At 49.7% G+C, this 27,035-nt stretch overlaps 1 protein-coding gene across 2 annotated transcripts in view; it reads left to right on the forward strand.

Annotated features, from left to right (window-relative positions):
- The window catches only part of MAPK4 (mitogen-activated protein kinase 4), a 129,220-nt gene that overhangs the window by 67,487 nt on the left and 34,698 nt on the right, over positions 1 to 27,035 (forward strand). For both annotated transcript variants that reach the window (XM_053912940.2, XM_053912939.2), the window contains exon 2: positions 14,273 to 15,714. In XM_053912940.2, the coding sequence (XP_053768915.1) occupies positions 15,169 to 15,714 (546 nt within the window). In that variant the 5' untranslated portion in view covers positions 14,273 to 15,168. The remainder of the gene's footprint in view (positions 1 to 14,272; positions 15,715 to 27,035) is intronic.

Raw genomic sequence — 27,035 nt, forward strand, 5'->3', positions numbered from 1 at the left:
GAGGGAATGGCGTGCAGTCGCTCCCTGGGTTTGTTATTGCTTAAGCTGGCCTGTTGCCCCCGTGTGGGTAACACCTGCCCTCGGCGTGTGCTTGGGAGAGCGTGCAGTTCCCAGGATTCTACCCGAAAAGCCCCTTCTCCACCTTTTCTGGCAATTCAAACCTTCGATCAGTGAGCATCACGTGGAAGCTGGCCCTTCGCCAGTTTCTGCCATCATGTCAGAGACAGACCAAACTGATCCACAGAGTCCAAAGAGATCCCTGTTGAAGTCAGTGTTTTGTTTTGCTTTTTGTTTTATTTCACAGAAATGTTGGCCTTATAAAACTAAACAACCCTGTGGGTCCCAGACCCTCCTCCTTAGTTCTGGTCGATCAGAACCTTTGCAGGAACTCTTGGCTCAAGCCTCATAAGACCCACATTGTATTTCTCTTTAGCTTTCTGAGGCCAAGCCTCCCGAACTGTCCCAAGACTCTATATCTGCCCATACTTGGCATCCTCATTTGCAACTTAGGCGGTTGAAACAGATTGAGCTAAGAACAATTTACACTGCAACTTGAAAAAAGAAAATGGCTCTGTCATTGGCAATATAAAGCCTTACTCTAGAAGCAACCATCTTCCCAAGAAGGTTCTCACTGTAAGGGAAGGGGCTCTGTCCCCTCCCGCCACCCTCGGTGAGCAGCAGTCTGTCTCAGCTTACTCCAAGCAGGAGGTGACCAGTGCAGGACGAGGCAGCTCCTTCCATCCACCCCTTCTTATCATCCAGCCTTTACCTCTTCCTGCACGTTCCAGAGGGCAGCTCTGTCCATGATGCATAGCCGGGCAGCTGCCTTACCTACTCCCTTGAGCCCCAGCTTGCCCTGGCCCCGTGGCATTGATAGATATTGGTGGCACTATCTATCAATTAGCCTTCATCCCAAAGGCTGACTTGGAGACTGGCCTACATATAAGCCTGGGAGTGGCCGAGACCTTCCCAGGCAGCCCTCTGTCCAGACCCATTGATGCCCTACTTGTTCTAGGCACACTAGAACTCCAGGTCACAAAAACATGACAGAGCCTGGTTTCAGCTGCTTTTTTCAGAACTCTTTAAACCCCGAGGTCCCTTTATCTGGAGTGTGTAGGGAAAGGGAGAGGCAAGGGAATGTCTACTGCATCCCACTGCGTTGGCTGGGGCGCCAGCCCCGATCCAGGGTTCCAGCTAACTACTCCGTGCAGGTAAAATCCAGTTCCCGACCAGGGCTCCCCGTGCCCGGGAGAACTGTGGAGTTCTTGGCTGCCAGCACGATTACACTTGTCAAGCTAATGCACTGTATTGTGTTGGTCATGCGGCTGCTGTTGTCAAGGTTCCAGCATTTTCTGCAATGAGGACTTTATCGATGCGTGTGGCTAAGGCTCCCGGGCAGTGAGGTTGGTCTGTGTGCACTAAGTACTAACAATAGCTGAGCAGCTCAAAGAGCAAGGGAGGGAGTCGCCTCTGGGCGTGCAGGTGAGGTCCCTCTTTCTTCCCATGACTGTCTCTCTCTACCCCCAGCTCCTCCTCTTCAACTCTGCTCCCCCAACGGGACCCAGACCTTGCCTTATACCCTTGGGATTCTGAGTGTTTGGTTTCCCACTGAGCATAAGCATAAAACTGTCCACATCCCTGTGATTCATTTATTGTCTTTGTTACCCCTGAATGGACAGAAGTGGCTCTTGCTCCTGGCCTTAGAGGGGCCTGGCTCTCCTCAGACTAAATGAAATTGGAGCTTTCCTTGTGCAGCAAACACTGGCTCAGCCCCTCAGAGGCCGGGCATGGCACTAGGCACCAGCTCCACCCATCCTCAGTGGGGACAGGGATGGATTCATGATCCCCTCCTTCCTCCAACCCCCAGGCAGCCTGATCCCAGCTCTGCTGTCGGCAAAGGGACAGCATTCCAGCTGGGAAGGCTAGTAGCTTCTGCCACATGATTCACATGTGACATTTTCTTCCTGATACAGAATAATTACTCAATTATTCAAGGAAGAAGAGCTGCTCTTTTGCCAGCTGGGTCAGGACCCCCTCGCTCATTTGGCAGAAGGAGGCTGGGTAATCCACAAGGCCCTCCTGAGGCCCAGGAAACACCTGGCAGGGCCTGTTCCAAAACAAAATGAAACAAAACGACAATAACACAACAAAGGGCAGTCTACAAAGCCTGGTCCCTGCTTCTCTGAGTGACCTTGGAGGAGTCATTTCCCTTTTCTGGGCCTCAGTTTCCTCATCTGGCAGTGGAGGGAGTGTCGGTCTCTATTGCAATTAGTATGAACGTACCTGGGACTGATTTGCCACCCAAAGGCCAAGATGGTCACCTTTCTCCAAAGGGAATCAAAACCAGCTCAGAGTGTACCTGTCAGCTGGTGGAAACCTGGCATCTATCTCCATATAGGCTCTGGTTCCCATTTACCTAATTATTCCAGGGTGAGGGAGGGGCAGGCTCCTCAGTCCACTGCCCCCCTCCCTGGTTCCTCTTCCTCTGTTGCTTCTATTGCTTTCTTTTCCAATCTTCCTGCATTGCCCTGCCAGGCAGTGGGGCCCTCTGTCTTCTTCTCTAGGCATCTCATAAGCTGAAGGCGGATCACTTCCTTCCTCCCCCTTCCATGTCCCCTGGGGTTTGGTGGCCTCCCATGGGGCCCTGACCATCAAGACTTAAGAAACTTATTTGTGTGTGGAATCCCTCACAGGCTTGCCTGGGATTCAGAGACACTCACTCCCTGTATCTCTACTAGAGCAGGAAGGAAAGTGAGAAAGCAAGCCCCAACAGCCCACATTGCCTCTCCAATGGGTCAAGTCCCTGTGATGTGATCTCTGTAGCTCATAGTTCTGACTCTCTAATACCCCTTTAGAGAAGGAGGCGCCCCTGAGGTGCACAGAAGAGAGAGGGCATTGGACACATGGCCACAGAGTTCAAAAAGTCAGATCAGGTGATGGCCTCGCCGTGCCGGGCATGGTCAGTGTCTTTGTTAGTTTGGGCGGTGATGAAAGAGTAGACGGGGTGCTATGTAAATGACAGACATTCACTCCTTTTGGTTCTGAAGGCTAGAAGGTCAGGGTGCCAGCGTGGTCGGGTTGGTGAGGGCCCTCTTCTGAGTTGCAGATGGCTGGCTTCTCATTGTGCCCTCACGGGGTGGAAAGGGGGCACGGGCCATCCGGGGTCGCTGTGCCAGGGCACTGATCTCAGTCAGGAGAGCCCCAACCTCTTCACTAATAAGACAGGGATGATTGAGCCTGACGTTCCCCCACTCCTACCCTCTGCCTCCCCCGCAAAAAAGATTCAAGACACATGTGTAATGGCCGGTGGGCCAATACTCACCTTCCAAGTGGAGGCCGCTCACTGTTAGAGGGATGGAAAGGGACGAGCCTGAGAGATGAGAGAGGGTGACACTTCCAACCCCCTAGCGCCTATCCAACGCCACTGTGTTAATTTTAAAATGGTTAATTTTAGTATAATTGGGTTGTGGTCACAACTTACCTCCCATCTGAGCTTCACACTTTTTAAAGTGTGTCTGTATCGTCAGCCTCTGCTTGTTGATCCCATGGGTAATTGGGCCAGGCTGGTTATTTCTACTTCCCAGATTCAACACTTCTTGCCCAAGGGCTCATAGGCAGCGGCAGAACTAGAACCCCAGCCTCCTGACTCCCAGCCGAAGGCTTTCTTCCCTGGCTGTGACAGACCCATGGGGTCCAGGGATTGTTGTTGTCCCTGAGCTGTTGAAATACCACTTCTGTCATTTGTGAACAGGGAGATGCAGTTGCCAGGAGAGGGACTTTTACTTTTTCCACTGCCCTGCAAATGATTTCTTTATGCCTCTGAGCACAGCCCCTGTAAATGATTAGCCTCCATGGGAATAGTAGGAGGGAGCTGGGCACACATTCACTGGATAATGGGCCAGGCGATGGTGAGGAGCAGGGCTGGTGAAAGCAAGTCCAGTCCTCCATGAAATGTAAAGAGACCGAATGCCAAATTGGAACCCAACAAGATCTGTGAAATTCTCACGTCTGGTTGGCATCTCTCAAAGGGAGGAAAGAAGCAAGTACAGTGTATTATACCTTGTTTTTTTTGCTTTTTAATCCTCACCCAAGAATATACTCATTGAGTTTAAAGAGAGGGGATGGGAGGGAGAGAGAGAGAGAGAAAAAGAAACATTTATGTGAGGAAGAAACATCGATCGATTGTTCCTCGTAGATGCCCAGACTAGGGACGAACCCTCAACCTAAGCATGTGCCCTGACTGGGAATCGAACCTTCGCCCTTTTGGTTTATGGAACGATGCTCCAACCAAGTGAGCTACACTGGCCAGGGCCAGTGTATTACAAATTTGAATTTGTGAACAATGGTCTGGAGCATAGTACTTCTCAGAATGCATTTGTTCTGCCCAAAGATTATTATTTATTATTGAATAGGTTAGGAATTAGGCCCTGGGTCCATAGTGATGTAGACAGTGAAGGAGTCCCAGTCCTTACTGGAGTTCCTTCCAAGTCAAACACTGAGACAAGCAATTAAGCTGAAATAAAAAGGGAGGAAAGTGACGTGAGATGGGAGGACAGGGAGACACAGCCTGACAGATAACCTAGTCTGGCAAGGGAAGGGACCATCAAGGAAGGCTTCCTGGAAGAAGGGGCACTTAAACTCAGATTTAAAGGATAAGTAAGAATTAGCCAGGGGAAGATGAGAGGGAACAGCATGGGTGGAGGCCCAGAGGCAAGGGAGAACACAACATTTTCAGTGACTGAGAGACGTTGTGTATGGCTGGTGAGTAGAGTCTAGGAAACTAAGATCAGAGGCTGCAGAAGTTTAGAAGGGATGTCAATTCCCAACATGACTTAAGGGAGCAAAGTAAATCCTTCTCCAAAGAACTGGGAAAACTAAAGCAGACAATCAAGTGTGAGGGGGGTGGGGTCTACAACAGGAAGCCCCCATAGGAGATGACAGAGAGTGAACTGGTGTTAGAACCAAGGCTGGGTTAGGACCTGGCTCTATCCCTTCTCGTGTATGATCTTGAGGAAGTCACTTCAGTTCTGCAAAATGGAAGGACAAGGAGGAAACAGGTGCCTACTGTTCACAGTGCTGTTTATTCACAGAGGAATAGTTACCCCTACCTTTCAGTGTTGCGAAACTTAAGTCAAACACTGTTGAGCATTTGTGACCATGCCCAGCCACACAGTAGGCCCTTGGTAAGAGCCAGCTGAGTTGGACTATGTGCCTAAAAAACAAGGTGGGGGCTTGGACACTGGAGCCAGGCAAGAGCCCAGTGGTGGCTAGGGAAATGTGAGGTCAGCGAGAGCCATGCTGTGGATGCAAATAGGCTCCACCCCGAATCCCAGCTCCAGGTGATTGGCAGAGGCTCTGGGGTTGCTGTTTGCAAAGGCTTTTGGTTTCCCTGTTCACCAGGAAAGTAAGAGTGAAGATTGATTGTCAATGTCTGCCGTGGGTGCAATGTGGATCAATAGTAGTACTTATGATGCATATTTGCCATTTCTGATCTACAAACAAGATAGCTTAATGCTGTGTCCTTTAGCTACAAAGCTGGGATCTTTTAGCATCTCTGCCATGGGTTCACCTTGCAGGTAGGGAGTAAGTGGTCCCATGTAAGGACCCCAAAGTTTGGCAGGAAAGGTCAGGTCTAAACACGGAGCTCCTCAAGGGTCAGTGGCTATATGCTTTCCCATGAGAGCTTATTAAATCTGGGCTCACAGAGAGGAATCTCCAAATCCAAGGGGGGCACAGGGGCCCATGGGCACCATCCAATGGGGGAGAGATGAAAGGTGTGGGCTCTGCTTTTGAGAAGTTTAGCCCCTGGCTGCGATCTTTGCCCTTCAGAACACAGTGCAAACAAGGCCAGCCCTACCTTACTTAGCCAATAAAGTCATAACTGTCCTGATTTGGATTTTGAAAGAAGCCAACATCTTCTGTGATCCCAGGTTTCCTTCCTTAAAAAAGAGAGAATGAGAAGTTTCCCCTTGAATCCACAAAGGTCAAATATAGGAGATGTCTGGACTCAGAGGAACTGAAGTGCTGGCACACACAAACTCCCTTGCACACCTGTGATCTGGAGGTCTGACACCCAGGGTCAAGCCTGGGCAGGTGCAGCCTCTACAGCCCATGCTGTTCCCGTGGCAACCAGCACCCATACTTCACACGTAGGGACCCAGACTGCCCTGTCTCCCCAGCTCCGTGCTGCAGTGGACACGGAGCTCCAATGAGGCTGCCGGAATTTCTCTGTGCTATTTCAGTGCTGTTGGGAGGCCTGGGAAGTCTTTGTTCTCCCTGGCCAGTTATGTAATTTTCAAGAAAAAAGGCAGAGCAAAGTCTGAACTGAAGGCTCCCAGAGTTTGCTTTTGGGGGAGGAGTTAACACCCCCTCTCCAGGGTCTGATATTCCTTCTGCTCACGTTCTCTTCCTGCCTGCAGTACCTCTTCTCTCATCCCCTCATGGTGAGATCAAAGCAACAGGGTTCCCTCCTGTTTCTTACCCTGAAGCAACACACCAGCATGTTCTGGAGGAAACCTAGAAGGAAAACAAGCGGGGTGGCTGGTATTGCTGCCTGGCAGGGATGTTAAGACATCGACACATCCTGGGGGAGGATGCTCGCTGAGGCTTTGGGGATCAGTGCCTGTCAGTGGCTCCCTGCTCGAGACATTTGTTTGAAACTAAGCAGTGCCTTTGGCTCGGGTGCATTGCTGGCCTCCTGGCTGGTGTGTGAAGGGTTAGCCAGGACCTCTGCTGAGGGAGGCACTGGGCATGAGAGGCACGGGGCACAGGCAGTGCCACCTGAGCACATGAGGAGCAGCCATCTGCCTGTGCACCTGGGTTTTCACAAAAAGAAAGGGCTTCCAGGCACGGGCAGGTTACGTTGCATGACCTCCAGCCAGCTCCCCTCCTGGGTGGAGGGGATGGTACTTCCTTTCAAAAGCTAGAAGACCAGGAAGAGCTGTTATTCCTGGGTATCAATACTAAAAATCAGACCTAACACAATGATAATGGCCTCGGGACCAGCAGTTCCTTGCTTGGTGAGCAAACACCTTACAGTCACTATGCTTTTGGGGGACCTGCGTGACATCCTTTCTGGACCCCCCTCCAACCTCCACCCACCCTGGGAGAGTCAAAAGCATTGGGCTGTAGACCGCAGGGACACATTGCCTTGTCTCCTCCCACTTGGCTCACACTTTGTCATAACTGAAATCTTACTGCAGACACGTAGCCATTCTTACGGGCTAGACCCCGGGACTTCATCCATGATAAAAAGAGAGGTAAGGTGCCTCGCCTTGTCTGTCTGGCTGTGGAATCTGATGAGATCCAAGCCAGGTAGGACCCAGGACCCCGGCCCAACGACTTTACAAGGTCTCAGTCCTAGTTTGCCGCTTTGCCGTTTTAGAACCATCAAGAACTACAGGTCTCTGAGCCCTTCCTCCCCATTAGTTAGCTACTGCCATGTAACAGACACCCCCAACTCAATGGCTTAAATTCAATGGCCTATATTGTCACATAGTTTTCGTGGGTCAGGAATCTGGGCACAGCTTTGCCAGGTGCCTGTGACTGACGTAAGGTCTCTTGTGAGACTTCAGTCGGGCTGTGGCCAGGGCTCCAGTCCCCTCAAGGCCTAAGATCTGCTTCCAAGCTCACCCACATGATGGCCGTGAGCCTCAGAAGATCCGCTTCCAAGAGGTCCCACGAGTCTTCCCACGGGGCTACCTTGGGACAAGGCTGCCAGCTTTCCTGAGAGGGATCACCCAAGATGGAAGCCACAGTCCTATAATGACCCAGTTTCAGAAGTAACACCCCATTACTTCTGCATATTCTGTTCCTTAGAAGTGAGTCACTAAGTCCAGCATTCCTTAAGGGGAAGAACCCACCTGTGTCCGGAGCCTGGACGGACGGTCACTGGTGGGCATCTTAGAAGCTGCCTTCCCCGCCCTGTAGGTGCTTCCCTGACTGGCTCGCCTTGTCCTCACTCTGCTCCACCCGCAGCAGGAATCGCGCCGCAGCTCCTGGATATTCTGGTTTCTGTAGTTGTGATTGCTGTGGTTCTTCTCTCCCTGTAGGAACATAAGCTCCTAGAGGGGAGTCACGTGCCCTACATCTCTTTATTTCTCCCTCAGACCACCCATGTACCCTCGACAGTTTCTATCATTAGATAATTCAGCCTCAGGTTAAAGAAAAAACGTATGACGCAGTAAAAATGTCTTAACAATTGGGCTTCATGAACTCACTTAACAAGAGAGTTGGAGGTAGGCATTTCCAGGCTCCGCTCTGCTACTCAACAACGTCAACAAGGCCCCAGGCTCATCTGCCAACTCCATTGTGCTGGCATTTGTCCCCAGATTGTCCCCACTTAGCCTCAAGGTCGCACTGTAGCACCAACACCACTTCCTCCCACAAAGACAGGCAGTAGAGAAGGAAAACTTTCCCCTGAGGCCTCCCAGGGCCCGGTCCCTTCAGACTTATTGTTCAGAACTGGATCAAGTGACCGCCCCCATGCCAACCTCTGCCAACCAGGAATCCAATTACCATGATTGGCTTTGACTCACAGCCTCAACAGAGATGGGTGTGGGAGATACCATTGGCCTCTAGGATTTTGGAAATGTGTGAGGCTGTCACAGCAACCAGGAAGTGCTGTTGGCATTTAGCGGGTCAGGACTGGGCTGCTTAAACTTTCAACAAGCATGCACTAGGCAGCTCCAGAAAACCAATTGCTCTTATGCTCGGAGGTCAATATTGTCTTTGCTGGAAGCTGCTGACATAGATCAGTGGTTCTCAACCAAGGATGATGCAGTGCCTCCTCCACTGGTGGTGGTTTTCAAAGTTTGGAGACATTTTGGTTGTCACAGCTAGGGGTTGCTACGGGCATCTAATAGGGAGAAGCCAGGTAGGCTGCTGAGCATTCTACGGTGCACATTCTAGCCCCGCAGCTGAGAATGGTCTTGCTCAAACCGTTGATCGTGCTGAGGCTGAAAAACCCTGGTTCGGACCTATCAGAGTCATCCCTGAGTTGAGCTCAGCTGCACGATGGCTGACCCAGACCTGGTCTTTGTTTGTTCGGAGGAAATGGGAGTGGTTCCTGGGCTGGTGGCTAGTGTCAGCCTTAGGCCTCCATGCATCAGCCAGCTGGGCAAATGCTCAGCTCAGCTCACATCCAGAATGGCTGGTCCCTGCAGCCACAGCCTCCTGTGTACCTGAGGTTGACCATGGAGAAGTCAAGAAATGGGTAGAAGGCAAGGTTATGGGTGTTTGAACTTAGTGTTATCTGTTTTATTTTTTCTCAACACTTACTCTTATTTCAATGTTCTATTTCTCAGTTTCTTCCCATAAAGTGAGCTTGGTAACCATGGCCTCCACCCTGGCGCTGAATACATGCTGAAAGCTGGCAGCTCCTTGCTTTAATTTGAGCAGTAGCACAAGGTGTGCCTACCCCAAACTGTCCTGTGCTAGGCCTGGGAAGTCACACTGGGCCTAGATAGCTCGTGGTAGGAGTCACTCACGTGGGCTCAGATCATGTGTTAGGATGATGAGAAGTGTGGGCTTTGGCGTCAGACACACCTGAGTTTACATCCCAGCTAGTGGTGTGGCTTTGGGCAAGTCGCTTCCCACTGAAGCCTTCATGGGAGAAGGATAACAACTCATAGGGTTCGTGTGGGACCCACCTGAAACAATCAGACAAAGCCCTTGGCCCATGGTAAACCCCCAGTTAGTGTACTTACCCCATCTCCAGCATGTTGTCTTCGCCACCTCTCCAGAAAGCCTCTGTTGAAATCTAAGTGCAGTTCAGGGGTGAAGTGCATCATCAAACTGCAGAACTAGAAGGTAGCTTGTGAAGAGCAGAGAGCTGGGCCCTGAGCACGGGAACAGGAAACTTTCACTAAGTCTGGGGTCCCAAGCCCAGGGTACCTCCTGGAGGGGAAGTCCTGGGATAGTGCCACCATGAGGGGCAACAGGAGGACTGAGGCCAGGAGGGAGGAACTGATGCAGTAAGACTGGAAAGGGGCCTGGGTTACGACACACTGCAGCATCTATCCAGGAATAAACTAGAGGACGTTCCTGCACAATCTGGAACATGGGTTGGCAAACTAGAGCCCCTGGGCTAAATCCAGTCCTCCACCTATTTTTCTAAATAAAGTTTTATTACAGTACAGCCATGCCCTTCACTTGGGTGTCGTCTGTGGCTGCTTTTGGGCTACAAAGGCAGGGTTGAGTGGTTGGGTTGAGTAATCGGGAAAGAGACTGTATATCCTGCAAAGCCTAAGCTATTTTAGCCTCTGGCCCTTTACAGAAAAAAATCGCTGCTGTCTGGTCTAGAGGGCTTCATTCACATGGACTGTAGTGACTGGGGTCGCAAGCCTTAGAGTCAGACCGCCTTGACCGTGAGAGGAAGGGTGTCATCTAGACTCGTGCAGTGCACGGCCTGTTCCACTGCGAACAATTACCGCCCTGCCCGAGGAGGGTTTCCTGCAAGGTTTGGGGTGCTCCGAGGAAGGAAGAAGGCAGTGTCTTGGAAATGTCAGCACCTCACCGGAGGCCATAGTTCCTGCTGGGAGTCAACAGCATGAAGTTTAGGGGGATCTGAGCAGGCAGAGGAGCTGAGTCTAAATTTAGACTTTCCAGAGCTGCTTTGTAAACCAGAGCCCCAGGAAGCCCAGAAAGGGACAGTTGGCACACACCATCTCGTCTCTGGTTTGCCTCCACACGTTCGAAGGTTGGATGCATGAGAGGATAATTAATTGGCCCTAAATAAGATGTTTTGGGAGAGTCAGGGAGAAATTGGTGGAGAGATGAAGCTCCATTGTTAGGAGTCCTGGGGTAGATACTTTTTCTCCTTTGTTTGCTAATGAAATCACCACGAAATCGTGGGAGTCTGGGGTACCCTGGAAAGAATTACATACCTTCTTCTTGCTGGGTGTTATTGGAGCACAGCTGAACCCATGACCTTCCTTTCTCTCAAGGTGAATGCCAGGTCCCTGGTTTGAAGTCACTCACACTTGTGATTCAGAGCAGCTCTGAGCCACCACCTCCAAATGGAGACTGGCTGTGCCTCCCCCTGAAGCTGCATCGTGCCAAGAGCTGCTACACCCAATCCTCTGCCCAGGTGGGCACACCAGATGCCAGGTTTGCCCCTCTCCAGGGCTAGAGGGCCCACACCTCTTGGTATATCACACAAGCAATGAACCACTAATCTGAGACTTCTTAGGTAATAGGTATTTTGCAATCAGTCCACCTGTGGAAAAAGACAAAGCTTTGACAGTGGAAATTGTAGAGGAATTAGAGAGAAACTTAGAAAATAAAGAGATTTGATTAGAGACGCATCACAGCAAACTCAAACGGGAACAGAGGCATGGTCAGACAAGGGCTGCCTGGTTAGTGCTGAAACTCAGAGAGGCAGCATCAAAGCAGAAGGTGATACGAAGTGGGCTGGAGTTCAGGGATAATGAACTGAGTGGTCGGGGCTTGTTGTGGGAAGAGCCTGCTGAACACGTTGACCTGTGGCAGCACGCGCAGCAAGGGCAGGCTGACTGTCTGGGGGTGGGGGCATCACGATGGTGGAGACGTAGCTGAGGCTCCTTGGGGACCCCGCTCCACAGTTGTTCTCTATACTTTGAGCCCTGGACTTAAGCTTTAAGCCTAGTTGAGAGATGGACATGTATGAAATATAAATAACAGCCCAAATGATACACACAGGGATGCTATAGGAGTTTCAGAAGGGGAGACATGTCCCTGAGGGCCGGGATGGATGCATCACCAAGGAAGTGAGACCTCGCCTGGATTCTGAATGATGGGCAGGATTTCAACAAGTGGGGAGGAAGCAGGAGGACATTTCAGGACCCGGGAAGGTGCAGGCAGAGAAGCAAGGCAGGGATTGACAGAGTATCTTTAGAGGCCCACGAGGAAGGTGGAGAAGCTGTGCCAGGTGATGTGGTGCCCACGGAAGGTGACGGCATGTTGGGAAGACCACACACACGCTCACTCAGACACACTGCACACGCAGGGGAGATAGTCCCTCTACCCGGTGAGAAGAAGAGGAAAGAGTTTTGAAAAATAAATAAAGCACCTCTTAATTATTCACAGCTTATCTGCATTGCAGCTGATCTCAAGCAAACCCTGCTTCCAGCCAGCTGGTGATGTCATCTCCTCGCTGCTTAGGTGCAGGTTCCCGTCTCTGTTTACAACCCTGTGAGTGCTGGAAAGGGAAGAAGGCTTAAGTCTCCCCTCAGAAAGCAAAACAGATCATTGCCTCTGGTGGCTGTGCCCTTGAAAACCAGACCGGGCCTGTGGGTAGAAAGTGACAGAAGCTCCAAGTTACTTTCTGTTACCTGACTTGGGCAGCAGGAGCCAGGGGAGAGATGGAACGGGGCCTGGGGTGCCTCCGTTGTTCCCCTGCATTTGATATCCAGGTGGACTTCACTAGCACAGATGTTAGACTGCCGCTCGGTGGGTGGCCCCCAGCACCGACCCCCATTGGCCAAGAATCCCCAAACACAGCGAATGGTGTTCATTTATCACTTCATCAGTGTTTACCGACCCTGTCTGTGCTAGAAGCACTGAGCTGGTATTTGCTGAGCCTCCGTGCCTTCATGTGCAAGGTGAGAACTTCGTCTCTCAGTGGAGGCGCTGGCATTTGGGGGTGGGTCCCTGCTATTCACTGACGGAGGAGCTTGGCAGGATGGTAAGCCCATCTGGCCCTGCCCATCAAAGGCCAGTAGTGACCCCTCCTCAAATGAGCTGAGGTGGGCAGCACCATCCCTCGTTAAGGACCATTGGGTCTGTTTGCTTCCCAGTCTGAAATTCTGCCAGTCTATGATTATTTTGCTGCTGGGCCCAATGCAAACATACAAAGTGAAATTGCTGAAGATTTGATGAAAAACCAGAAGAGTAGGTGCATCTTATTTAAGTGTAAGGGAATTTTCACCAGTAGCAACAATAGGTAACATCTCTTGAGCAAGTGCTGGGTTCCAGACCCTTGGCAAATTTCTTTCCTTAGAAGTATTTAGAGGGGATCTGATTACTTACTACTTCATGTCATCTGTGTCCCCTAATCTGCCTTCTTAATTTCAGAGCATCGACTGTTGTTTTGCTCCATTTATCATTAGCAGAGATGTGCAGAGTACAGATATGACAGTATTCCCTGCAGGGGACCCTGCAGTGTGATGGGAATAAAGAAGGAGCCCTAGCTAGATTCACTCCTTTGTTCTGGATGCAGTGTTTGTTCTTTGTGTGTGCGTGGACTTAATACACTTATGAAACCTGCCACTTCCTTAGAAGCTACGATATTATTGCCATTACCTCAGAGGTCTGAATTTACATCGCTAGTTTTACAGGTTTTCCCCGCAACTTGGGTCCTATGCCTGTAATTGGAGTGGGCAGCCACCAGGGAGCAGTCAAGACTGGATTTGACCCATTGCTTTGAAGAGCTAGGTCCCCATCCTCAAAAAGAATCCTGTTCTAGTCCTGGTGTCATGTGAGAACGTGTGTGCCCTGGTGCCCTGGCCGGGTGGCTCAGTTGGTTGGAGCGTCATCCATGCACCAAAAGGTTGTGGGTCCTATTTCTGGTCAGGGCATGTACAGGAGGCAATCCATCATGTTTCTTTCTCTCTCCCCTCTTCCTCTCTCTCTGAAATCAATGAAAACATATCCTCAGGTGAAGGTTTAAAAAAAAGAAGTCTGTGCCCTGGTTTGCTGGGCAGAGTCCCTTGATTAGAGTGGCAACATAATTTCCTTCTAATTAGGTATGTGTGCTTATGCCACCTACGTGGGAAGCAGGAGATACAACTGTAATTAAATTTCTGATTTGAATATTAAGTTATTAAAATATTCAAAGACATTAGCAAAAGAAGGAAGAAAAGAGGTCCAAGTGGAAAAAACGAGATTATTGATCCTTTATTTTTCTATCTGCAACTCTTACTTTTTACTCTCAGCCTTCCCAGCTGGTGCTGATGGGTGTTTGGAGAGCTCAGAGAATGAATTTCGCAAAGGTCAGAGCCCATCACTCCCACCTACAATCCGTGTATGTTAACCTTGGGGAAACAAGCATTTACATAAAAGGCACACCATTTGATGATGTTATCAAACCAATCCATCTTCTCTCTTCCAGGGGAGTGCTGCACACAGCAGGAGGGTGGCTGGGCAATGCAAAGCCTGGAATCCCCTGAGCAAGCAGTGTTTCAGCTGGCTGGACAGATCAAATAACACTAGGGCTGGTTAACAAAAGACAGGCAAGTGGGAAGGTGTTGGAAGCCAGAGTGTGGAAATTTACCCAACGTTCTTTCTTTGACAGGGAAGGAGACTCTGAAAGATGCCGCGTTCCTGCAGCCGCTCTGAGCCCAGCAGAGCACGGTCTCATTCGAGGTGGCATGGGTGAGGGGGTGACAGAGGATGCTGCCCCCGCTGAAGCCTCCAGAGGAGCCTGGCCTGGCAGCTGAGTGCCCCTGGGATTCGGGACTTCAGGTGTAACTTGGTGTAGAGCTCACGCCCACAGTGCTTGAGTTTCTCCAGCTTTCTTCACTGGTGCTCACCAGGCTGGTTTGGGTTGCAGAATCCAAGGTGAGCTGGTAGAACGGGGAGCTGGCAAAGGTGGAAAGAAGCCCCTAGAAGCTTCCAGAATCCATTGTTGGGAATCCCTTCATTCTGCTCAGGACACAGAGAGCAGCTACCAAAGCTGCATGGGGCTGTGATACCACTGAGCTTTGGACCATCGTCAGTAAAGGAACGCAGCTCAGCAAAGGCATTGCAGCCCCAAGGAACCTCTTTCAACAAAGGATTTAAAGGGGAGAGTTTCTGCATTTTCACTTTGTAGTCCATTCTGATAGACAGCTTGACGCTCACATAGATAATGAGCCTGGTTTTTCTTTCCAAGATGCTACCCTTGAAAGAAACATGAGCCATTGTAAGTGTGGAGGAGGGCTTGGGATCCACAGGAGTTGGTGGACAACCCTCCCAGGGCAGGTTAACAAAACAGCGTGAGCCTCCAGCTTCTGCAGCTCAGCAAGCATGGACATGTGCCACTCTTGTCTCCGGAGAGTTGGTGGCAGTGACATCACCACAAGAAAAAGCATCCCTCCGCTTTGGAACTTGACAGAATGAGGTGTGCTGGGGAAGCCACTGGCTGGGACTTGGCCTTTCCTGACTGCCCCTCCATCACACGGGCAGCCCCTGACCACCACTGAGCCAACTATGGCCGAGAAGGGTGACTGCATTGCCAGTGTCTACGGGTATGACCTCGGTGGGCGCTTCGTTGACTTCCAGCCCCTGGGCTTTGGTGTCAATGGGCTGGTGCTGTCGGCCATGGACAGCAGGACCTGCCGGAAGGTCGCTGTGAAGAAGATCACCCTGAGTGATGCCCGCAGCATGAAGCACGCACTCCGGGAGATCAAAATCATCCGGCGCCTGGACCACGACAACATCGTAAAGGTGTACGAGGTGCTGGGGCCCAAGGGCGCCAGCCTGCAGGGCGAGTTGTTCAAGTTCAGCGTGGCCTACATTGTGCAGGAGTACATGGAGACCGACCTGGCCCGCCTGCTGGAGCAGGGCACCCTGACAGAAGAGCACGCAAAGCTGTTCATGTACCAGCTGCTCCGCGGGCTCAAGTACATCCACTCTGCCAACGTGCTGCACAGGGACCTGAAGCCCGCCAACATCTTCATCAGCACGGAGGACCTCGTGCTCAAGATTGGGGACTTCGGGTTGGCGAGGATCGTTGATCAGCATTATTCACACAAGGTACGTCTGGCTGGAATGGCTGATGGGGGAACTCGTGGAGTCCTGGAGCCTGCTCTTGATGTTTCGGAGTGTATTAAGAGTGCATTGCTAGCTCCATGGTAGTCAGGGTGCTGGGGGCTGTGTCTGGGGGTGGCGGGAGGGTGCTGGAAAGACCACTGGCCTGAAAAGATGTGGTGGGGGGAGGTTTTGGTTCTTGATCTTGGCTCTGTCCAATGGCCATGAATAATAACTCCTGCTGTGCAAGAGGGGGTTGGACTAGATTGCCTCTACGATTTCTTCCAGCTCCAAACTCTATGGCTTTAAAATTGTGCAGTTGGTGAATTTGCATCTAGGATTTTCCAACCATCTCTTCCCCCTCCTGCCTGCTGAGGCATCCTGATGAGGCTTCTCACCACACTTGCTATAGCTCATCTTGCCTCCTCCTTCCATCAGAGCTGACCCACTCCCTGCCCCATTCTCTCTGTCAGTGGGCAAGGGGCATAAAAAGTTAATCTGATCAACTCATCCTCAGGGTCCATTATCCAGCAAACGGCTCAGCTCTCTCAGGTTCCGTGATGCCCGGGCCCCTGAGTGTGATAAAGCTATGGGGTCTGGACGGTACTACTGAGACCCCATGTGGTGGGTGGCTAAATGCCCCACCAGAGTGCTCAGGGGTCAGAGCTGACCCTACCATATACTGGTGGAGACAGTGACATACCCCCAGACCACTTCTTACCTAAATGCACTGCTCCCTTCAGGAGCTGGGAGTCCTCTGGAAGTCTGTTTCCTCACCCCATGGTTCCTGCTACTTTGGGGGAGCCTCTGAATAGCTCAGCCTGAGCACATGTCACCAGGTACCCTTGACCAGAACTGGGGGATGGATGTCATTTCCAGCCTCCTGCCAAGACCTTTGTGACACAAATTTTTATTAGAATGAAGATATTCCCTAGGAAGTGGGTGTACCATAAACTATTATCAGCCAAGGGGCTAGTGTGGGTTATGAAAGGGAAGGATAGCTCTGACCTTGAACATGCTCCAGCACACTCTTTGCCTACAGCCAGAAGATCACAGATGCATAGAAAGGCACTGACCTGTCTGGTGCAGCTGCAGTGGGAGGGTGTGCAGGGGAGAGGGAGGCAGCGCTCCCTGTCCCACCTTCACTGGCTAGAACTTGGACTCCAGCCCAGATTTCAGAGCCCAAATCAGCTCAGCCGGCTCTAGCTCCTTGGTGCCAGCTTCACCATGAGATTGCCCTCTGCTCCCCGGGCCACACCTGTCAGAACTGACAGCCGACTCCTTAGGCAGGAATGTCCATGGTAAACAAACAAACAAACATAGAAAACCACGTCCATATATATACACATACACACGAGGCTTCCTGTTGTCCTAATGCCCTGTGCTGTTTCTACCTTCTCTTTCCTCTAAGGAGCAATGACTCCAAGCAATTGAACCAAAATTTTAACTCAAACCGGTTTTTATTTGGTAATCTTAAGAGGGTCCATGACACTCTTATTTCTGGGATTCACAAAACCGCCTCCTGAATTGGATTAAACCAGTACACTGGGAGCAATAACAGGACCTTCCCTGATTACAGAATCTAATTAGTGAAGTTTTGTATTATAGGGAAGATGCTCAGAACGGTTGTTCAGGAGAGTCAGCAAAGGTGATTTCTGGGGCAAAGACTGGCTGTAGAAATAACTCCTAGGAGGTGCGCGGTATGAGGAGGCACCACTGTGTGAGGAGGCAGGGACCTTCTGCTGGTGCTGAGGGAGCTTGGGACATGGACACTCCCCATCTGGGAGCCTGTCTCCCCACCTTTGACCGGGATGATAACACATACCCTGCCTGTCCCACTGGCTGCGGTTATGAGTCAAAATGGAGCGTGAACGTAAAGCTCCTTGGAAAGTGAGGACCCCATCCATTTGTTTCTTGAGTGCATGCTAGGCTCGGGCCGAGTGCTGGGAGCCGAGGAGGTTTGCTGACCATCTACTGTAAGTGACTGTTACCCCTTTACTCAGGGGCAGGAAGCCACTTCTTCGAATGGGACTTTCATTTTCCTGGTGCAGAGGAATTCCAATGCTCTGACCTACTCTCCTGGGCTCTCTTCAGTAAACCTCTTGGAGGGTAAAAATATCATTGGAGCCAGTGAGAAGCCCAGTAGGTGTCCATGAGCCCTGGGTATGGCAGGCGCCACCCGCCTCTCCCACTTCCTTTCTCATCCACCTTCTGCTTTTAGCTTCCTCCCTTCCCTTCCCTGAGTGATGACGGAAAGATTATATTTGGTGCTTTTCTTTATCCAAAGTGCACTGAAATCAGTTCTCATTAAATCCTCATAATGCTGGGAGGCACTTAGGAAAAATGGTCCATTCTAAAACGGAGAACTGGCTTTCTCCAGATTACTTGACCAACGGTGGCCTAAGGGGCACTGGAACTTGGGCCCTCTCGGGTCTTGGAGGATGGTCTTTCAGTGCCCGTCTCCTTCAGGAAGGCTTTCTGGATCCCCAGCTGGAATTACTCTTTCCTTCCTCTGAATTTCCATGTCACTTCCCCCCCTCCCGTAACCTGGATCTCCCAGCACTGACAACCATGCTCCGCTCTGTCTTATGGGCATGCCTCTTGTGCCCTCCTAGGCTGGGAGCGCCTTGGTTCCTTGCAGGCTGTCTTATGTTTGCCTTGGTTTCCTCCAGGGAGTCTAATCACTGTTCCCAAGACCTGGCCCAGTTGATCTGGTTGGCTGTCTCAAGCAGCTGGAAGACTAGTCACTTACCAACTCATTACAGATAGGAAGCTAGTAGAGTTCATTGATCTCATGTGGTTAGAAGGTTTGAAAAAGAGCACATGCAAGCGAGAGACATTAAAATGTATACCTTTGCCCTGGCCATATGTCAGTTGGTTAGAGCATCGTCCCTATAGGCCAGGGTACCAGTTCCATCCCTGGAGAGGACACATATAAGAATCAAGTAATGAATGCATACAAATCAATGTTTCTCTCTCTCTCTCTCTTTCTCTCTCAAATCTATAAATGAAATAAAATGTATGCCTTCAGAACTTAAATAGATGAAAATTAATACACAATTTATGCATGTATAATGAAAGCTAATATATAAAACAATTCTAATAGGATCAGAGGAAGAAGTAAAAAGAGAGCGCATAATTCTTCCAGTCAGTGGATTGCTTGGGGTCAGATTTGTGCGTCTACTCTCGCTGGTGTGTGAGGAGGAGGACATTTACGTGTGAACTGCTCTAAATTTGACCCTCTCCTAAACTTTTTTGGATTCCATCTTGAAGAGACGACTGTGCCCACCTGGGATGCAGCAAATGCCTTGGTGTAAGTTACAAAAAAGGTGACCCTTTTTCCAGGCTGACTTAGCTCAGTGCTGGGGACAGGTTTCATGATGCAACCGGGGGCTGGACTCGGCCCCTTGGCCCAGTACAACCCACCTAGCACTAAGCAGCAGCTTGGATCTCACCGTCCACACCATGCCTTTCCCACGGGTGGACAGTACGTCTCCTAAAACCTCTACGTCCCCTCCTCTAGCACAGGGCAGAGGGCCATTGTGTTTGTCTGCTGATGGAGGTGCGGATGGAAGCTGTCTTCTCTTCTCTAAGGAGTGCCTGGGAGCACCGGGGCTCCAGTCCAAGTCTGGGCATGTGTCCCCCACCACACCACCGCTGGTGGTCTTGGTCTTCCTGATGTCCACAGGGCAACTAGAGGCCCCAGGAGCTCACACCACAAGTGAGATGGCGGTGGTGGCAGTGGGGGTGCTCTGGTGGCTGTCTCTCAACAGAGGCAGCTTGTGGGGCACTGGTTCCATTTGTGTCATTAGTGCTCAACTCACTACCTGTGTGACCTCAGGCAAGTCCTTTTCCTTGTGTAGCTTATTCTTAGAATAAGAGACCAGTAAGAAGACCTCCCAGTCATCTCAGGCATTTCCTTCACTTCACAGACGATAAAACCAAGGCCTAGAAAGGAAAAGAGACTCGCTCCAGGTCGCACGATGAGTGGCTGGGCCAGGGGTGCGATGCCCGTGTTTCAGCTCCGTGTCCGCCGACTTCCCTGAGCCTCTCTTCTCCATGGTCTCGTGGACCAGACAGGTCCTCACTCCCTTTCGGATGACTTCACGGGATTCATGTTAGAGTCAAATGCAAGTGCGGATGTCAAAGTGCTTTCAGATGTAAGCTAATCACTGACAGAACTATGTGCCCAATAAATGCCACCTTACAGCATGGGGAAACGACAGACACGCAGATGTCAGTCCCTCCAGCCCCCAACCCACCCACCCCCGCTCCCATACTGAAATACGGAACCAGCTCTGACCAAAGCCAGGAGGCCCCGTGTACAGGGCGGCCTCCCACAGAGCATGTTTTCCTTTGAATTTATCCTATTAGGAAGTCAATGATCTCAAAAGAGAGGAAAGAATGTTGTTTAAGACTTCACTGAGCCCTGCGTAAATTCTAAGAAATTTCAGGAGCCCCCAGGGAAACTGCAGAGGGCTGAGTAGTGCACTTACAGCTGATGAGCTGTGTGAACCCTCCCCTTCTGGAAGGGGCCACTGTCCGCCCGCCAGGGGAGGGCGCCGCCTTTCGCCCTTGCTGCGGAGGCCAGGAGGCTGCCCGCAGACTTGCCTTTCCTGGGGGCAGTAGACAGACAATACCCAGGGAAGAAAGCAAGATAGGAAGCTCATCAGAATTTGGACAACTGGAGGCTCTTGCATTTTGGTGGGCCATTCCACAAAATCTAAGTTTTCTGCTTGGCTGGCCTGCCTTTAGGTCCTGACCCTGACCCCTGTCTGCTTCAGAGCCCTCTGCTGTCTTACATCCGTCACGATCAGAATGCTTTCCCACTTTGCCTTCGTGTCTCATGAAGGTTCCTTAGAAATTAACCAGTGCAGGGCTGTCGAAGTGGGAGCTGGGCCAGCGGCGCCCGCTTCACCGGGGAACTTGGTCGAGATGCACGTTCTCAGGTTCCGTTGCAGGCCAGCTGCATCCGGAGTTCAGGGTGGGCCCAGCAAGCTGTGTGATTCCCACGCCGAACTTTTCTACAGCTCTGAAGACACAGAGCAGGCTGTGGGTGGACAGAAAGCTGGTGCCCCTGGGGTGACTGCTGGTGCTTAAAGCTGTGGCTCTCAAACTTCGGTGCAACGAGGAAGGCTAAGAATGCCCCCCCCCCAGATAACACAGGCACTTTATCTAAAAGGGGTAGTAGAAGGTGGGGCTATCAGGTGCTGTGACAGGGAACTGTGAAGGTTGTTTTAGGCAGGATGACATTTAGGACTCCAATTACACTGCAAACTGCCGGGCTGGTCATCCATCGCTCAAGTTCGGTGGGAAGCTACACACGCCAGGGACCTAAACCAAGGGAGTGGTGGTTCCGTCTGGGTGTGATTTTAACAAGAGTTAGGTGATACAAACAATTACTTGAGAAAACATACACTATTGATTCTGCTGTGAACTACTTCACTAGATGTTATTTGAAAACAGAGGCATTGGCTCTCACAGTTTAGTGAGGCTGAGTGTTTGATTGAAGGTTCAGCAAGATACCGTAGTTTGTTAAGGCTTGTAGTTCCATTCAAGGTCCCACAGGAGGCAAAGAGGTGCATGATGCTGAACACATACAGCCAGCTTCCGAAGGCTTGGTGCTTGGGGTGGAGTTTTGGTTGGCAGCGTTTATGCTGGTTTCATTATGCTGAGCAACCTTCCTTCCTTCCTCTCCTGACCCCTCAGCCTGGACACCGAACCCAAAGGGAGGAGTGCTCTTTTCTGCTGCTGAAATAGGGTCTTTGTTAGTGGTCAATGCAGTGTCCATTTGGTGTTCTATGTGCTTATTTTTTAAAAGATTTTATTTATTCATTTCTATAGAGAGGGGAAGGGAGGGAGAAGGAGAGGGAGAGAAACATCAATGTGTGAGAGAAACATCGATCAGTTGCCTCTCGCATGCCCCCAACCAGGGACATGGCCCACGATCCAGGCATGTGCCCTGATTGGGAATAGAAGCAGTGACCTTTTGGTTCTCAGGCTGGCATTCAACCCACTGAGCCACAGAGCCAAGGCTATGTGCTTATATTTTGGATGGTCTCTACATTGCAGGTGGAAAACCTCAAGGTGTAAGGAGTGAGAAAGGGCTTCCCAGGATCCCAGAACAGGACGGGAGCCCACCGTGCTGGCCCTGAAAGAGGGCCAGCCATGCTCAGAGCCCAGGGATTCATGAGAAAATGGACTTGTGGAAGGACAACCTGCTGGGGGCCCAGTTAGAAGTCCTTAAGCCGCTAATCGTGTTATTCCAAATCAGTGGAGCTGAAAAGATTTATTTAAAAGGCTATGAAATATCCCTTTTTAAAAGAGAAAATTTGACCTAAGGGATTAGAACAGAGGTTGTACTGGAGATCAAGTGTCCCTGAACACTCAGGCGGACTTGGAAAGCTAATTCTGTTGGCTTTGAGTGCCTCCCTTCCCCTTCTCACTGTAGCCCCATCCCTGGGGGCAAGGTCTTCGTGCTGTCCCTGGGCCTCCAGGGGTCCATGGCTGTCCATTCCCAGAACACAACATCCAGGCCTCCCTTCACTGGAAGCAACCCCACTCAGCGCCAGGGGCTTATCATAGACCTTTAGCAACCAGCATAGCCCAGGCAGCAACCAGTCACAAAGGAATCCAGCCAGAGCCCCAAGGCAGCATCCTGCAGGTGTCCTGCTTGCCAGGAATTGACCCTTTCTTGCCAGATCGTAGGGAAGTCCGGGAGTATCTGTGAATGAAGCCCAGGTGAGGAGTGAGGAAATAAGGGGTTTGGAGTAGTGGCTGTTTACCAGCCATGCTTGTTCTGCCCTCTTCTCCATATCAAAGCTCGCCCTTCTGAGTGCCTGTGGATGTGGTTCTACACTGGGAGTGAGTGGGTGATTAAATGGAGCGGTTGATGAGATAGGTCTTTAACTTTAGCAGCTTGACTGTGCGGTGCCCAGGCATGGTTTTCTCTGTCTGTATCATCTTTGGGGTTCATTGAGTTTCTTGGATCTGTAAGTTGATTTTTTTCCTTCATCAAATTAGCGTGTGAATACAGGAATATCTATCTATAGAGTAGGAGAGTACCATGTTCCTGAGATATCCCCACCTTGGGAGTACCCTGGCAAAGAAACTGCAGCAAGGACAGGTCCTTTTTTTCTGCCCCACTTTCTCCCTCTCCTCTTCTGGACTCTGATGACATGTATGTGAGCTCAGCTTGGTATTGCCACAAAAGATCATCCGATATTTGTTCTCTCCTTTTTCCAGAACAAGTAAATTCTATGGCTCCATCTTCAGTTTCACTGTCGCTTTCTCATTACATGTCTAATTTGTTCCCATTCGGTAAATTTTTGTTATTGGATAATATACTTCTCCCTCTTAGAATTTTTATTTGGTTCTGTGTGTGTGTGTTTAATTTTTATTGAATTCATAGGGGTGACATTGTTTAATAAGATTATATAGGTTTCCAGTATACAGTTCTATAGTACATCATCTGTATATTGTATTATGAGTCCACCATCCATCAGCATTTATCTCCCCTTTACTCCCATCTGCTCCCCCCGTCCCCCTTTCCCTCTGGTGATTAATCCCCATACTGTTGTCTGTGTCTATAAGGGGGGGGGTTTGCTTAATCCCTTCACCCTTTTCACCCAGCTCCCCAACCTCCTTCCCCTCTGACAGCTGTCAGAATGTTTTCCGTATCTATAAGTCTATTTCTATTTTGTTTGTTTATTTATTTTGTTCATTAGAGTCCACATATAAGTAAAATCGTATGGTATTTGTCTTTCTCTGACCGGCTTATTTCACTTAGCCAGGAGAATAATATTCTCCAGGTCCACCCATGCTATCACAAAAGGTAAGATTTCCTTATTTTTTACACCCACATAGAATTCCATTGTGTAAATGTCCACAGCTTTTTTCCCACTCATCTACTGATGGGCACTTGGGCTGCTTCTAAATCTCGGCTATTGTAAATATTGCTGCTATGAACATAGGGGGACATATATTCTTTTGAATTAGTGTTTTGGTTTTCTTGGGATATATTTCCAGAAGTGGAATCACTGGATCATAAGGCAGTTCCATTTTTTACTTACTGAAGACTCTCCATACTGTTTTCCACAGTGGCTGCACCAGTCTGCATTCCCACCAGCAGTGCATGAGGGTTCCCTTTACTCCACATCCTTGCCAACACTTGTTGCTTATTGACTTAGTGATGATGGCCATTCTGACAGGTGTGAGGTGATATCTCATTGTGGTTTTAATTTGCATTTCTCTCATGATTAGTGACATTAAGCATCTTTTTATATGTCTATTGACCATCCATATGTCCTCTATTTGGTTCTTTTTTACAGTTTTCATTTATGTGCTGAAATTTCCCATCTCTTCATTCATTGAAAACATATTTTCCCTTAAATATTTGAGCGTATTTATAATAGCTACTTTGGAGTCTTTGATAGTCCCAATATCTGGGACACCTCAGAGTCTGTTTTTCTATTGACTACCTCTTTTTCTTGAACTGGGGTCACATTTTTTTTTGCTCCTCCACATTTCTTGCAATGTTTGATTGTAGACACTGAAGTTGAAACTCTAAAACAGGGGTGTCCAACCTGTGGCCCTCAGGCCACATGTGGCCTGGGATGGCTATGAACGCGGCCCAACACAAAATCGTAAATTTACTTAAAACATTATGAGATTTTTTTGTGATTATATGCCACAATGTATTTAATGTGTAGCCCAAGACAACTCTTCTTTTTCCAGTGTGGCCCAGAGACACTGACAGTTTGGACACCCCTGCTCTAAAAGGATTCTGAATTTTACTCTCGTCCTTGAATGAGTGTTGAATTTGTTCTGGCCAGCAGTCGATGTACTGATGGCTCCCCTTGATCCTGGTAGGGCTTGTTTTTAGTCTTTGATCGGGCAGGCCTAACTCCTGTGTTAGAGCACGGTCCTTGCTCTTCGGGCACGGACTTTCTGTTGTCTCGCCTGAATGCCTGAAATGTTAACAAGGTTTTTCCCCTCTAGTGGGTCTGGAACTCCTATGGATCCAATGCCTTTGCAACCTTTAATATCCCTGTTTTTCCTTTAGTTCCCAAACAGTTCTTTGCTAGACCTTGCCAGGATCTCACCCTGTGTATGTGTAGCATAGCCTTCAGCCAGAGATCTCTGGAGGAACCCACCCCCCCCACCAGAAACAAACTTCTGGGATGAAGTTCCTTCCTTTCCAGTATCTTCTGCCAGCTCCAGATGCTTTAGCAGCCCCAGATCCAGTCTCTACTTCCTCAGCTCAGGAGACAGTAATGTTCTCCTTTGCTCCACCACGCTGTGCTGTAGTTGGGAAGACTACCCACACAGAGTGCCAGGTAGACATGAAGTTCTCCTTATGTGTTTCCTTCCTTTATGTCAGGGATCCTGCATAGCCCATGGTGCAATGCCTGAAAACACCTGCCATGTATGACTGTCCAGTTTTATAGTAGCTTACAACAGGAGGGCAAATCCAGTACCAGTTAACTGCATCGTGACCAGAAGTGGCCAACCCGAACATCTAATGAGGTAGTGCTCTAGGTAGCTAATTACCTTTTAATGCTAGATTTTAAGCATCTTGAAGGAAGTGTTAATAACTTATCTGTATATCCCCTGTAGCAGGCTTAATGAATACTATTAAGTGGAATTAAGTGGGAGAGTCTGGGGGATAAATGTTGAAAACATGCTCTTCCTTCTCTTTGTACCAGCCAGATTTGTTGGTGAGGGAATTCCCTTTTAGATAGTATCTCCAGTCTTGATGGGAAGAGTCCCAGCCTCTAGTCCTTACTCCACAGAATCTCTACTCGGATATCCTCCAGGTTGTAAATGTCTCAGGCACACGACACTGTCTTATTCTATAGACAGAGATATTCCCGTGTTTATGCCGAAGAAGGATGATTAGAAAATTGAATCAAATCCTTTCCAAGTTTCTCCTGAAATGTGGTTTCTTTATTCATCCTTTGCTGTGTTGCCTGTTGAGAAGATAGTAGTAGTGCAGGAATAGAAGGCTCCAGGAAAGTATCAGATTGCTATGATTATCCTGACTTTTCTGGCTACCTTCCACATTAGTACCACACTCTGAGCTGGGAGAGACCAGCTCTTATTCCCAGCTTCGTCTGCTGCCATGCCACTTGTCTTGTACTGTGGAGTCACTGACTTATTACCATTCCCTAGAAAACATTCTCCCTGACAGTTCTGGTCCCACACACTGTCCTCGCTGCTCCCACATAAATTCCTACTTATCCCTGCAAATCCTGCTCAAAAGCCCCACCCCCACAAAGCTTCACCCAGCTCCCCTGGGGAGAGTTAATTACATCTCCCTCTGGTTTCCCAAAGCAGTTATCCTCACACTACTGTGATTTTCTGTTTACATGCCTCTTCCCCAATAGACAGTGGGGCCCTTAGGAAGGAGTTTAGATTTTACTCATCTCTATTCCTAGCACCTAGCACAGTATCTGACCCATAATGCGTGCTCATTAAATGCTTATTGAGTGAAGAAGCCAAGCCTCTGCCTTTACACTGCGTAGGGAGTGACACTTAGGAGCATAAAGAACTTCTCAGGATGGATAAAGCTTTCAGATACTGGAAGCTGCCTATCATGCCCTTTTCAATCTCTGAGGCGCCAAACCCCTTCATCTGCACGCAGTAATATTCAGGCACTGTTCTAAGTGCTTGACAGGTGTTAACCTACCTAACCCTCATAACAAACCTAATGTAACAGGTGCTGTGTGATCCCATGTCACAGAGGAAGACACTGAGGCACAGAGAGTAACTTGTCCAAGGTCACCCAGCTAGTAAATGGCAGAGTTGGGTTTCAAAGCCCAGCAGTCCCTTCAGGGGCTACGCTTCTAGCCATTGAGCTCCAGTGCCTTGTTGGCTATTCAGAGGACAGTGTTTCCAGAGCCACACTCCCCTGACTGTCCTTTCATTCACCTCCTCCTACTTGTCAGACCCTTTCTTAAAACGTGCCTTCCAGAATGGATGCCATGTAGTTTACCGTATTTTTTGGACCATAAGACGTGCTTAGGTTTCAGAGGAGGAAAATAGGAAAAAAAAAAAAAACCCACTCCACTGCCACCCCCCTCGCCCCCAGAGAGCCAGGTAAGCTACATTCGGACTATAAGATGAACCCCCATTTTCCTCCCAAATTTGGGGGGTGCGTCTTATAGTCTGAAAAATACGGTAACTTACAGATTGGTGGGGAGTGGGGCCTCTCTACTCTATAAATGATCTCTGTTCACGCTGCAGGTACATCACACTACTAGCTCATATTGTGCTTGTAGCCAGTTAACTTCTGTTAAGCTCAGTGTTCTCTATTTTACATTTCC

Source organism: Desmodus rotundus, chromosome 10 (genome assembly GCF_022682495.2).
Source record: "Desmodus rotundus isolate HL8 chromosome 10, HLdesRot8A.1, whole genome shotgun sequence".
Lineage (NCBI taxonomy): Eukaryota > Metazoa > Chordata > Mammalia > Chiroptera > Phyllostomidae > Desmodus > Desmodus rotundus.